At 32.4% G+C, this 14,749-nt stretch overlaps 1 protein-coding gene across 2 annotated transcripts in view; it reads left to right on the top strand.

Annotated features, from left to right (window-relative positions):
- Positions 1 to 14,749, top strand: part of GLS (glutaminase) — a 71,484-nt gene that overhangs the window by 41,648 nt on the left and 15,087 nt on the right. Inside the window, exon 15 of one of the 2 annotated variants that reach the window (XM_081141903.1) lies at positions 738 to 3,504. The exons of the other annotated variant lie outside the window; for it this stretch is intronic. Coding sequence (XP_080998029.1) covers positions 738 to 884 — 147 coding nt within the window. The 3' untranslated portion in view covers positions 885 to 3,504. Of the gene's footprint in view, positions 1 to 737; positions 3,505 to 14,749 lie in introns of those variants that run through there. 2 annotated transcript variants of the gene reach the window in all.

Raw genomic sequence — 14,749 nt, 5'->3', positions numbered from 1 at the left:
TATATGCTATAAAAAGAAAGCCTGTTTTTACTGTTAATATTTGTCAGTTACAGTCTTGAAGTTTCTTTTGACATGGATGGATATGTAAATGGAAAGGGATTATAGTATTAGTGAGAGGCTTATACAAAGCCTCATAATAAGTTTTATGACTCACTGTTGATGAAATATTTTTCTATGAAAAGTGTTTAATGCAGTATTCCTGATACTCTTAAAGTACTATTTTCTTATTAGTGTGCTTGGCTTCATATTATTATACATATATATTACTATTTTAGAGCTAGTATGAAGAATCAGGACTTAGATTTTAGGAACAAGATTTTTTTTTTTTTTTGTCTTCATTGTTGTTCACTCGACCAAGGGACTTGTTTTGAGGTTTAATTAAATTCTTAGCATCCTTATGGAAAATGTATATAATAAAATTACCTAATTAGACTTAAAACTAATTTTGAAGCACTGATAGGTAGAAAGGAAATATTTTAATACATATACTAAGTAAATTTTCATGTCATTAGTTCCAATCAAAGTAACCTCTAATAATATATAAGAATTATGCAAAATCAACAGAATAGAAGCTTCCATGAGCGTCAACATGAGTAACATGGAGCTAAACATCAAATGGTGGTGGGTGAAAATGTTAACAGATTTTAATAACATTCATTGAAAAATACCATTTTATAGCTTGGACCTTTCTTCACTCAAGTGCACTAATAAATTATGTATGTTGCTTGAACAACTAGCATTCCTTTGGACCACTGGACTATGAAAGTCTCCAACAAGAACTTGCTTTAAAAGAGACAGTGTGGAAAAAAGTATCACCTGAGTCAAATGAGGACATCTCTACAACTGTAGTATATAGAATGGAAAGTCTGGGAGAGAAAAGCTAAAGCAATGAGTTTTAGATTCAGAATGTTCTTCATTTAACTTTTCAAATATCTTTAGCTTTTTTGCATACTATATTTATTTGAGTTTTTTGTGTTCTCAACCTTGGGTGCTGAAACCATAAAACTTTTTTTTCTTTAATTTTGTGTAAAGATAATAGATTAAAAAGATTTGTCAGTTTTTAAAAAGTTTATAAATAAATAAAGCAAACTTGCTTTATTTTAAAAATGCAAACAGGAAATTTTTTTTTTTAATTTTTCTCGGTGTAATTAAAATTTTAGCTACAGAGTCAGATAATCCCATTTAAAATAGTGACAGAAATCTGAAATTTCTTGGTTCAAACCCACACATTGAACTTGTTTCATTACATTTTATTTTTTCTTTTCCAGTTTTAAAACTGACGTGATGTCTGTAGTGGCAATAGAAAATATTTCTATGCTAAATACAAAACTTTTAAAAAGGTAAAATAATCCCAAATTATTTAATATAACAGTAGATTATAAAATTAGCTTAAGTTTATATTTTATGCCATTTTTAGTGATAGATTGGCTTTAAAATTTTTTAAATTTATTTATTTAAAATTTTATCAAATATTTTATAACTTTGCAACCCCTGTGTTCTGTCAGAATTGTCATGTACAGGAGTGTCTTATGTTACTAAAACATTCCAGCCAAAGAATTTCAGATATAAGATAATGACGTTTCACTGTTAAAAAGCTACGGTTACTCAGAAGGGGCAATAGTGAGTGTCTTCAAGTGAAATGTTTACCTGAACAATTTATTTTCATATTATCCACATAACTTTTTCTGTTATATTTAAATATAAATGGTGATTCTTGGTTTTTAGCTTTTAGTAATTCTAATAATTTTACAAATGCTAATGAATCTTTTATGATAAATTATAACAACATCTCATAAAGTTTGCTCTATTTGACCTCTTTTAGAGTACTTAGGAAATTAATTCAGTCCAAAGGTAGAAAGTATTCTACTAAAATATCTATTAGATCTGAATCTATTTGTTTTGTTATAAAAACGGAATATTGAGAATCAAAACTTGTTTTTAAGAGGACTATAGGTTCTACACAACCTGATTTCAAAGAATTCCCTATATTTAAAGTCTGTGTTGGCAAAGTGATTGTAACATTCTGTAGGACCTATTCACACTTCTTCCTTCCACCATATGCCTCTCTAGTTCTCTCCACATTTTCCCACAGCTTCAAGGTGTTTTTTGTTGTTGTTAATTCATTTTTAAACTTGTAGATTTTGGAGGCATAGGGGTGGAATCTAGAAGGAGAACTTGATAGTTTCTTAGTATCATGGCATATATACGGTAGGGTAAAGTCTGTAAAAGTAAACACAGTATAGCAAAAAAGACTTCACTGGGTCACTTAGAACTAGTGCAAATATAGATACAGAAAATCCTGATCATAGGATGTCTTGAGTTTGGGAACTATGATACTTGGAAAAGACATTTTCTCCCAAAGGTGTTGTTCAAAAGCCTTTTGGGCTAACATGTTAAATATACTTATATATTTAAATAATTATGTTAAGTTTTAGAGGATTTTACCAAGGATTTCATGGTTACTTGAATGTTCCTCTAATGTACAGATGCATATTCTAACTGGATACTTCTGGTTTGGCCGTTTACAGGAGAGTAGTGTGTGTGAAGGCCTCACCTCTGCTATACCTTTGGAGAGTATAAGTTCCACCAGAGCCATTTGTGGTTTGGGGAACTGAATGCCTTATTTGACAGCTTGCAAAAAAGGCTTTATTTTAACTATTTTATCTGTAACTTTATAACAGGGGTGGGGAACGTCTGGCCCCATGGGCCCTAAAGTCATTTGGCCTGGCCCTGCCAAGGCAACCACAGGTGAGACTCAAAATTTAATAAATCCAGGAGCTTTATTCATAGCTAATTTTTTTTGAGTTGATAATTTTGTATGGCCCATGAATGATGTTAAAAATATCCAAATGGCCCTTGGCAAAAAAAAGGTTCCCCAACACTGCTTTTTAAAATGAAAATTTAATGTTTCATTTTGTGTTCATATTTGTATAGATTTCAAAATTGTTAATTTGTGGCACTTTTATTATGTTGGTAAGGCTTAAATGCACACTTACCAGTAAAGTAGAGTTATTTAAGCTACTGTGTTTATAGAATCTTGTTAAAGATGAACATCTAGAAATTTTTGTAGAAAGATATAAATGGAAGATGAGGGAAGATTTTGTGAATAGGCCCTCCAACTTTACTTTTTTATAAAAGGGAAAATCTTTGCCAGATTTAACATTATTTTAATTCCTTCAGTATTTTTAATACCTTTTCAAATACAGTTCTTGAAAAATACCCAGTATTGTTGGATTTAATGTTTTATGCCGTTACTGATTCTTGATATTCAAGCACTTAGAAGTTAGCATATTTGTTTTTCTTTTCATTCATCATTAACATTTCATTTGAAATGCATATCCTTCTTGAAATACTTTATTTTTAGCATAAATGTTGTGCATTTTAATCTTCATGTTTGGATTAAAATATTTGTGTTATTTAGCTTTCATTTGCCTTGTATATTTAATAATGTATCTTTTATTTTCTAGTATGCCTACTTTTTGTATTGTACAATAAATTTATTTTAAGCTGATTTTATTGTTTTTTTTTTTTTATTTTTATTTTATGACAGCAACTCCAGCATTTTAAATACAACAAATAGTTGCAATTTTAACTTTAAAAAAATTATCCTTTATGAAGATACTATTAAAATGCTTTGTAGTCTTAATTATTTTTGAGACTGCTGTGAAGAGAAAACTAGAAATACTCCAAAAGGTTTCTTCCTTAGATTCTTTTTTTTTTTTTTAATGCAGTGTAGCATTGGTGGGATTTTGGGGGCTATACTAGCAGTATTGAATAAAGACTTTTCCTGATTTTGGGGGGTTTTTTGTTTTCTGTTTGACAACTTAAAAACAAAACACTACCCTATTTGCAGTCTCTTCCTGCTTCTGAGGAAGAATATCACTAATGTTATTGACTGTGTAATCTGTAATCTAGAGTAGGAAAAACATATTGCTAAATCAAATTGAAGATAATCTCGGTAGAATTTATATTGAGTGAAATAACTATAATATAGACATTTACCTTAACTATTTTTAAGGAATTTAATATTCAGAAGGAACTTGGCTTATTTCCATAGCATGGTCCAAATTATAATGTCTCCATGCATTGTGGATTACATACAGTACTTAAAATTTTTCTGTTTGATGAAACCTGCCATTCATATTCAGAAAAGACATCCCAAATATACTGTGGAAGTTTTAAAAGTACTTAAAGGGGAAATACTGTTGTTTACAGTCATTTGTATTTATCTGTGGGGTTTTTTCATAAAGTTATTTTGGGGCTAGTAAATAAAGACTGTCAGGTATATTCAATATGCAACAGTTTATGATCACATGTCCTAAAAGATACATTGGGGTTTTTTTGTTGTTGGTAGTGGTGATATTTTTAACCCATTTGATGCAAAGGGAGAGGTGACCCAAAGAGCTTAATTGTCTTAGACTCACAGTGTAGTCTCATAGGCATGTATATATGTGGAAAGAATCACTGATATAGACTGATATGTCAATCTATATCATGATAATCTATATATAATGTACTTGTTATATATGCTTATGTTTGTGTATATATATGTGTATCTTGCCATCTATTCATATTCTGAAATCAATTCTTTCCACATAGTTTATTATGTATAAATGTTTCAGTGACCTGTTCCTATTCTAAGTTCTATCATAAAAGGACGCCTAACATTTTTGCTGCCTCAGAATTTATAAAACCTTTACTTGTTCAATTTAACCTTAATATGTGGTTTCTGTTGTTGCTATCATTCACTACCAACACTATCAGGGTAAGAGAGGAACAATACTGGGGAATTCCATAAAAGGGGAAGCAGGAACATCAGGTTTCATGTGGAAGTAGACTTTAAAACAGTTTCCAGAATTTATTATATAGAAAGATTGTATTCAGCTTAAATAATGTATTTCTCAGTTTGAGCAGTTTATGCCATAGTTGATTCTAAACTTGTGCACAATTTTTAGTTTTAAGAATCTGCTTTACTGTTCATTTGTAAAAATTTTGGCTTTTCTCCTAGAGGTCTTGAAAATGCTTGCATGCATTTTTTAAAAAAGTAATGTAATTTCTGCTTAATTTCTTCTTTACCATTTTATATTAAATGTAATATTTACATTGTGTAATAAAACCAAAACCAAATGTTGGAGATGCAACTTGTTATGATGCATCATGGCATATCCCTCAGATTTTCACTTAGATTTATTTAGAATAAACTTGACCGTAGACTATTTTCTGTCATGGAGTTCAAGGGCAAAATTATACATGAACATACATCCAAGTATGTCAAATTCAGCCACTTTTATTTCAAATTGTAACATAGTTAAAACGTTTGTTTCTTACATTGCTTAGAAATGGAAGAAATATAATTGGACTATGAGAGGTTCTTTTATTCTTCTTCTCCCTCCCCTTACCCCACGAGTAGTTTATTAATGTGAGTACCACACATTGCATGTGACTTGAAGAAATTTAGAAATTACACCGTCTTATTCTATACTTATGTTTTTAAAACTACTATAAAGCATCTAGGGCAAAAATCTTTCCAACAAAAAACATCTGGTAAAACTTGATGTTTCTTAGAGTTCTTAATTTATTAAATAGTAATAGAAAGGGTACTTCTTAAACAGAAGATGTTAAGTAGACTGATGTTAAGTAGACCAATCGTAAATCTTTTATATTTTTTTAATGAGTTGATTCTGTTACTATGGTCTTAAAATGTTCTTTTCTGTTTATATTTTCTGATCATATGAAAGGAAGGAAATTTTTTAAGGTTGACTTAGTTTACCATTTGTTTTATAGATTGTAGGTCCACTTGAGTAATTTTTGTCAGTTGTACCTCTAGAGACATGCAAAATGGGTAAAGCCTGTGTTGATTAAAACTGTTATAATGGCTTCCTAATCCATTAACCTTAGGTGCATTGCTTTTTTTTGGTAGTATCTGTGGTATTTATGCATAAACTACAAAACACTTATTGAGAACTGTTACATATTGGTTAAATTTAAAAATGAACAAGTTACGATCCTTGGCTGATTGCTGTGATGAAGTCTAAGCAGTTCAGGATGGAAGCTCATGGGAAAAACTAATGGAATGACAAATTCTGGCAGTTGATCTCATAACGTTATTAGATTTTTTTAATCCTCACTCAAAGATATGTTTTTTTAAATTTATGTATTTATTTGTTTGTTTGTTTGTTTGTTTGAAGGGAAGGGAGAGAGAGGGAGGAGGAGAGGAACATCAATGTGAGAGAGGTCATTGATCAGTTGCCTCCCGTACTCGCCCTGACTGGGGATCCAATCGGAAACCTTTTGGTGTATGAGAGGAAGCTCCAACCAACCCAGCCATGTGGCCAGGGCAATGCTGTTATTTGATTTTTAACTCTAAATCTCATTTAGCAATTCAGAAATATTTTAGTTAAAATCTCAATGGTAAGAACAATTTTGTGTACTTATTTTTAAGCCAAATTTTAATATCTGAAGACAAGATTTTTCTGGGCACTGTATTTTTAAAAACAATGATTTTTTTCATTAAGTATATACCTGCTGAAATACCTTCAACCTAATACTGCAGATGATTATAATTATCTTGGAAAGCTTAGCTTTTGAAACACGAAATTCTTACTTGAAATAGTTTAAAATTTTTGTTTTCATATTGTATTCTTGGTGATTTTTGTCTATATAATGAAAATCTCCTCTGTCCAGCAATTCCACTTAGAACCCTGAGTTATAATTTCAATTCATATCTGTAAACAGCTGAAGAATTTGTTTTATTTTTAAAATATAGTTCAACCTTTCTAGATGTTTGATGATCTTTCATTTACCATAATCTTGCAATTTACTAGAATTACATACATAATTGAGCTTGAAAGTAATCGTAAAGTTTATCTGGTGTAAACTCCCACTCCACCCAATTCCCTTTTCCAGGTTTCTTAGCACCTTGCTTTCTCAGTTAACATCTTTACAGGTTTTTCCTCGTTTTTGATGGGTTGGTCTGTTTTGTGTTTGTTGGGACAGCCTTTTGTTTGTTGCTCATTCATTTTTAATGAGAAGTGTAATTGGCAGTGTTAATACGACTGTTATTCGGCAGACTGATCGTCCCATCAGTATTTACTTAAACTACTTACTTGTATTTTTCTAAAAGCAGTCATATACCACAGTTTATAAGGACTGATAAAATTAGAAGTGAATGTTACAATTACACAGTAGTTCTAAAAATAAACATTATCCTGGAACCTTTGAAAGAAAGTAAGTGTGGTAGAAATGTGACTCTAAAAATAAATGTTGCACCATTGGCTTTTAAAAATAAATTCCTTTGGGGTTAGGTTAAATATATAAGTAAAAAGATTTTAAACAAGCAAAGTGTTAAAGTTCTAGACAAATACGTGTTTTTTTCTTCACAAGTTAGCTTCCCCAGTACATACTATGCAAAATATATAATTGCTTCTGTTGTTTTTATTTTAGACATTTGGACCTTTGAGTGTTTCAGAGTAAGGTCCTCACTTGTCTGTTTATTACTCTACCATGTTAATTGTCCTCAGTACCAATCTATTCCATAATTCTAGGATTTTTATTTTTTACTTGTGAAGGAAATGTATATTGCTTTTCTTAAAATGCATTAATTTTTTAAAACCTTTGTTGACCTAATGTTATAAGTTAAATATTTTTACTCTAAAAAAAAGTACTAGTTTCTTAATTCTCAAAATTTAAACTTGTCTAGGTAGCTCTTCTCCCCACAAGTTTATATGGGTGAGATCCCAAACTTTTAGGAGACTGGCTCTGATTTAGTATAAACTCTGCTTAATTTCACATTATACCTATTCAAATAGAATGATATTGAAATATTAGCATCAATTATGAAAGTATAACTACTCATATTTGGGCCATTCCATTGTAAAATCCAAATTAAAATCATGACCTTTAGCCTTGTGTTAAACTTTAAGGTTAAAATTAGTAGTTTTCATTATTTTGTGTGTGCCTTTCATGAATTACTACTAAGGGACAATTATAAATTGTCCTTTGAAAGGATAGCATAAAACTTAAGTTTTGACTTTCTTCCATTAAATGAGATTAATGATGTATAAAAACCATGGTATAAATTACTAATTGAACTCAGTTTAAGATCTTTTATTTTGTTCTTTCTCACAGTCATTCAAAATTAAAGATCCTAATTGAAAAACTTGAAATATATTCATTTCAAATATTCTTTCTTTTTCATCCTTTCCTATCATAATTCATTTTTGGCTGAAAATCAGATATTTTAAAAATTATATCAAAGTTGCTCTTAAAATGGGTTTTCATTTTCAAATCTTCGTATTGCTGATATGTTTGTTACCAAATCTTTTAATATTATTGACACTTGCCATTCTAGTTTTATTTTCTTTCAAAGGTTAAAAAACACGTGTTAAAAGTCCAAACTTCTTTTTTTCAATATAATATAACTTGTTGTTGATCACTTATTATTTTACATTCAAGTTCAGATACATACATCTGTGGGTTCAGTTATATGCACAAGATTTATAATTTAAATAAAGAAATGATCTAAATCATATTGTTTCTACCTTGAAATGAGATAAATAAATGTTACAATTTCTGCACAATGAAACTTTATTAGCACTTCTTGATAAAATGACAGAACAAGTGATTTTTGATTTTGTTAAAATTCTGTGGTTACTAATACTATTAACCCTCTTTAATCATGCCAATAAAATATTCCTGCCTTAATGTCTCACTCTCTTTTTTTTTTTTTTTTTTTTTTACCTGAAAGAGAAACTTGAGAGAATGAGGAGAGGAAGAAGAGCTTAACTTTCTATTTACCTGTTTGTGAAGGTTTCAACTAAAACCATGCTATTACAACAGAACTTAGAGCATGTATGACTTTTTTCTTTTTCACCTTAAGGAGAAACAAAGGATAAAGAAAACTAATTTGCTATGTTTTTAGCCAAGAAATAAAAACTTGAGAAACTTCATTTTTATTTTGTCGCTTTTGTGCAATTTTGTTTTACATCCACCATATATATCTGCCACAGAGTCAGCACTGTTGTTCATTGGCATCCCTCACATGTCGGGCTTTGTCATGTAATGGTCTACTTATTCCTGTCTTAGTTCATTTGCATATTGGGATTTGTAGTTTTTGCTTTGCAAAAATTCTTATTCATGCCATTATGAGGCTTAGAATTTTGTGTTAAGAATTTGGGGTCTTCTGCAGAAGTTCTTAACAGATTGAAACTGGTTTACCTGGTGCTTTTGTATTTAGCATCAATGAGTACTGGGTGATTGGGCATAAGGTATGGATAGGTAGCCCAATGTGATATACCACAGACATGAACTTCTGAGTTTTGTTTTCTGCCTTAAAAATCCATTTAACTTTTTAATTTCATAATACCTGGTTTAATGTTTTTGAAACATAGTATTTGTCCATTCTATCACTAACTTTTCCTTCTCCAGAAATGGAGTAAAATTGGCCTCAGGAAAATGTCCCATTCTAATTCATTCTGACATAGGACAGTAAACCATAAGATTTAATCCCTTAAAAACCTTAATTGCAGGTTTGGAATTACCATACATATAAATTGACAATTATTTAAAATGGAAAAGAATGTCCCGTCCATGCCTATTGCCTGTGCCCAAAGACCTTGGAAGTCTAGAGTTCCTTTGTCGGTCCCTTATTGCAGGAAGCTTAGCAGTAACTAGACTAGAACTGAGCATGCAATGACGAGTCCTCAAAAGTTTGGCCCTAAACCCAGGTAATCGGGTTGCCCAGGCAGTCTAGTTTGCTAATAGAAAATCCTGTAGTTTTCTGTAGATTTCCACTTTTGCTTCCAATGTCAACGATTTCCGTTTACTCCAGCAACAAGGCATGCACAGTACACCATCAGCAGAAAACTAGTAACGTCAAAATTTGAATAGCATGGCTTTTAGGATCATTGATAATAACTAGTACTTGATTTCAGCCATCAGTGCAAAGCATGTTTTGAGAATTATCTGTATAGATTTATGTAGGTCTTGTAAGTTCCTTAAGGTCATACAGCTTTTAGGTGTATAGAACCAGGATTTGTGCCCAGGTAGCTTTGGTTCCAGAGCCCATCCTCTTGACTATATATGAGGACAACCAATGTGTCCTTGCTAATAAAAGTGGGATATTCCATGAAAATGTAATGACATTAACAACTTCAAAGTTCCTTGATAGACCAAGAATTCAGGGACATTTCATATTAAATGAGGTTATTCTGTGATAATTTCATTTTTCACTGTAACATGTGATGCAGGCAGTCTCTACCCCATATCACTAGTATTCTGATTTTAATATATGCATATATGTATTTCACTCAGAAAAGAGATTCTGATCTCCAGAGAGACTCACTGAAAATTAGGTGTGCTAGGAAACCATTGGGGGACTTCCAGTTGACATCATCTGACATGATCACATTTATAAAGTGTTGATCCAAGTGGGAAAATAAAATCCAATATTACTTGATTACACAGTCAGCTCTATTAAAGTCATTCTTACTATTAAAATAGTCTTACTATGAAAAGCATTCTTTAGCTCTATTGTAGATATAAGTGATTTTTATTGCTTAAAAATTTTTCCTTGTATATTCTTACAGCATTAAGTATAAATTAGTATGTTAGCACTAAAGTCTGATGTTTATTGTAACTCTGAAGACTCATTTTAGAAAATGCATTTTTAAGTCCTCTTATTTGCCCCCTCTAAATGTCTATCAGCTAAACTCAATTTATTAAAACCTTTATAAGCCTTGACTCTTTAGAGCTTTTTGTAGAGCTCAAAGTAGGGGCTTTTATAAATCCTGTTTATATATGACAGTTCTATGATCTGGAACATCCAAAAATAAATGTATCTTTGTTCACATCTGCACTTGTTTCAGTATAAAAAAAATTTTTTTTGAAAACCAGTAATACTGGAATGATTCAGTGATGAGATCACATTTTCTATCCTCATTTAGAGCCATTTACAGTCATCCTTGTATAATATATGCTTGAGGTTGAGTTTAAGGACTGTTAAGTATAAGCAAAATCACACAAAAATATGCCATGTATACTGGACTATGAAGAAACACAATTCTGCTATTAAAGTGTATCTAAAAAGTAATTTCTACCTAATCCCAATGCCCTTACTCTGGCAAGTTGGCAGCAAATGTACCCCTTTCCAATTAGATTGTTCTCCTTCCAGTATTGCTTTTGTAGTAATGCGCTATGGTACAAGAGGAGTCAAATAGCTCATTCTTTTTATGAAGTTGCTTTCCCATTCCTGTGGCTCTAAGAAAGTGGCCAGAACTCTTCTGGTTTCTAGGTTTCCACTTCAATATTGTTAGTCCCTGTTTTACTTAGTTACCAAACAATTTTTTATCTCTTATACACCAAGAATTTTGTTTTCCTCTTGTGTGTGTTCTCTTCATTTCTGGTACTATATGTAGATCCCCCACCAATGTCCAGGATTAGATCCCTCTATATAAATTAAAATTTACAGCCTTTGAAATTACCTTTTTCCTATTAAAACCCAGTTTTCCCCTACTATTTCATTAGTTTTTGTATAAACAACATACAAGCAGGATTAGTTCAAGATACATAGCCAATTCCATTTGATGGAGTAGTTCAGGTTTTATATAAATTAGCATTATCCTGTTTATTATTCATTCACTAATTAGTTCTTCATTCAAACAATATTTCTTGCCTTTTATGTGCCAGAACTTGTAAAGTGCTTAGGATATGCAGACAAGTATGATCCAGCTCCTGGTGTTTGCAATCTAGAGGATGCAGACACTGAATAAGTAATTACTAAAATAATTAAAATGATGATAAATGATTTGTTCATACTGACCTGTAGATCTAGTTTATTAACTTACAAAGGAGGTGAAATGGTATGTACCATATGACTTTTTATACACCTATAAAAGAAGTTATGAGACACTACAGTGTTGTTAAAATATAAGGACATGCATACCAGTCTTCAGTAAAGCTTACCTCTGGGAGGAAGGAGAATAGAGTGGGGGGGGGGGGCAGGGATAGTTAGCTGTATCTCTAACATTTTATTTCTTTAAAAATACTTAAGCAAATATGATGGGAATAAATGATAAAAAGTACAGAGCGCTAGGAGAGGGTATAGCAAGAAGACCTCATTTTATCTGGATGAATAGGTGCGGCTGGTTTTCCCTGATAGGTGATGGTTAAGCTTTGAATGAGAGGAAGGGTGGAGTAGGATTAATAGGAGAGTCTGGCTTGAAGGCCCCAGGACAGGAAGGAGTTTAAGACATTTGCAGAAGGTGAAAGAAAGCAAATGCGATGAGAAAGAGTGAGAAGGTGAGTGGGGATGGGCCAGATGAGTCAGAGAGAAGACCACATTATGTAAGATAGGCCTCATTTTAGTGTACATTCGAATTGTTCTTATGTCCTAATTTTAAAATCTTCATTTTTAATAAGCACCCTAAGTGTTTCTGCTGCAGGCAGTCCTCTGAACACAGTTTGGGAAACGTTTGCGTAGGGTTTTATATGCTATTTTAAGAATGTTGGAGTATTCAGAGTACAACGAAAACTAGAGGCATTTGGTGACCAATTTCTTCACTTCCTTATTCTTAGCTTTTAGTTTCTTTGACTCTTTGGGTTTTTATGTACTTGTTTTTTTTAGTTAATAATTGTAAATAAACATGACACTTTATCTTGCCAGAAGTGGGCACCTCGTTTTCTATCTGGACACTAATGTAATGTTAACTAATCTTCCTGGAGTTTTACAAATATTTGTAGAAGGAGAGAGCCAGGAAGGTGGTGAGTGTGAAGCTCGGGTGGGTGTGGGTGGAGCACCAGCGCTCAGGCCTGCCTCGTGCAAAGGCACTTCTGTCCAGAGGAGCAGCTGCCTTTGGTCTCCTGGTGGCTGCTTCCATCTTAATTAGGAGTGCTGTTTGTCAGACCACACAAAGATACAATTGTTAGCTGCTCTCATACTCAGATATAAAAGGAGGGTTGCTTATGAGCCCAGTGGTATCTTTTTAGACTATCCATTGGCATTTACCAGAATAATATGAGCCACTGAGATAAGAAGTTGTTTACTTGCTGCCAGAGCTGTAGCAAGGGCTCTATTCACATTAACCCAAAACTCACATTTCGTCTTAGAGCCTCCAACGCAAAGAATGAAGATATCTTTGACATTTTCCATTGAGTAGCCTGTTTGGTTCCCTTCTTTTTTCTTCAATTAAAAAAAACCGCACACCTTTGGTTAGCGTCTCAACAGAAAATTAGCATCTCTGATTTTTCTATAAAATGTTTCTTAGTTGCTATTTTCTGATTTCCCATCACAACATATTTTAGTCTTGGTATTGTATTGGTGAGGAAATCTCATCTCAGGTTTTCTTAGGAAATCTCTTGGCCTAGTAGATACTGAATACTGGCTGAGAGCACTGCCCCTGGCGTCAGGCAGACTGCTTGAGCCCTCCCTCTGCCACTTACAGCATTATTACCTTGCTCAAGTTTTCAACATGCTTGCCTTCAGTTTCCTATCCGTAAAATAATAGCAACAGGGATAATAATACTTAAAGCACTTAGCTTAGTCCAGGGAAAGTAGGTGTTTCATATTAGCTATTTTGTTGTAAATAAAATATAATCCTAAATTTTTGTCAACATGGGCTGTCCAATTTCTTTGACATAATTGTGACTTAAAGAAAAATTCTTTGAGGAATTTTGAAAATGGTATGCTTAAGGGATTTATTACTTAGCTAATCAAGAGCAGGATGTAGTGTTCAGAGCTGACATTTTTAAGGTGGTAGTTTCTAAATGAAATTTCTATACCCTCTTTTAGAATAAAATTTACTGTTTGACTTATCCCTCTCTATTAAAATTACCATATGAGAACCTCCTGAATTTGTGTAAGAATTTTGAAATGTGGTTATGAATTGCTGAACTGTTATTCCCATAAAGGATTTCCTCTAATCCTCTGATCGTGTCAGTTTGGATTAGCTGTATATATAGTAAATTAGTAATTGTGTCTCAATGAATCACTAGAAAGCTTAGGAACATGTGGCCTCCTGCTGATCTTAGACTGCCTAATCATAAAAGGACTATGGTTGTTTTACACATCCACGTGAATATTAAGTCAGTAGTAAGGGAAAGAGGAAATACCTTTGATCACATACACATGGTACAGGTTCATATTTAAGCCCTTGTCAGCAAGCAATTCATTGACATTTGCTGATGACTTAAACTTTTTCTTTAGCTATACTATAATAAGTTTGTATTTTTTAACCTGGCCTTATGAAAAATATTTATGAGAGACGGCTATAAAAGGCCAAGTTGTAGTGAAGCTTTTAAAACAAAATTGGATCTGGAGTGATGCTTTATTTAACAGATGACCAGGAGTATCTATTCCACGGCAACAGATACTGTAGTGAGCTGGAAACAAGAGAGCAACTTACGTCAGACTGGAAAAAAGGGCAGTTTTGATATTCCAAGCATGCCAGTGTTAAATGAACTTGTAAACTGTAACATTTTTCCCTCCTGTTATCATGACTTTGTAAAAATAAACTAAGATAAGGTTGTCTGGTTCCGGCAGGTTCTGATAAGGAAAAATGTGGTAGTAATGGAAAAATCTGCAATATGGAAGGAAAACTGTTAACATTTCAGTTATAAATGTTTAGTGGCCACTTGCCCAAATGAAGTTTCTCTTTACTGTAGAGAGGCATACATTCAGCTTAAGAGCATTTAATTCATATAGGCGACTGTTCTGCCGTGTGTGCTGTTTCTTCATACTAAGGAACAATTCATC

The sequence above is a fragment of the Miniopterus schreibersii genome (assembly GCF_964146895.1).
Source record: "Miniopterus schreibersii genome assembly, chromosome: 7".
Taxonomy (NCBI): Eukaryota; Metazoa; Chordata; class Mammalia; order Chiroptera; family Miniopteridae; genus Miniopterus; species Miniopterus schreibersii.
The sequence above is the reverse complement of the archived record's forward strand: the minus strand, read 5'-3'. Positions and strand labels throughout refer to the sequence as shown.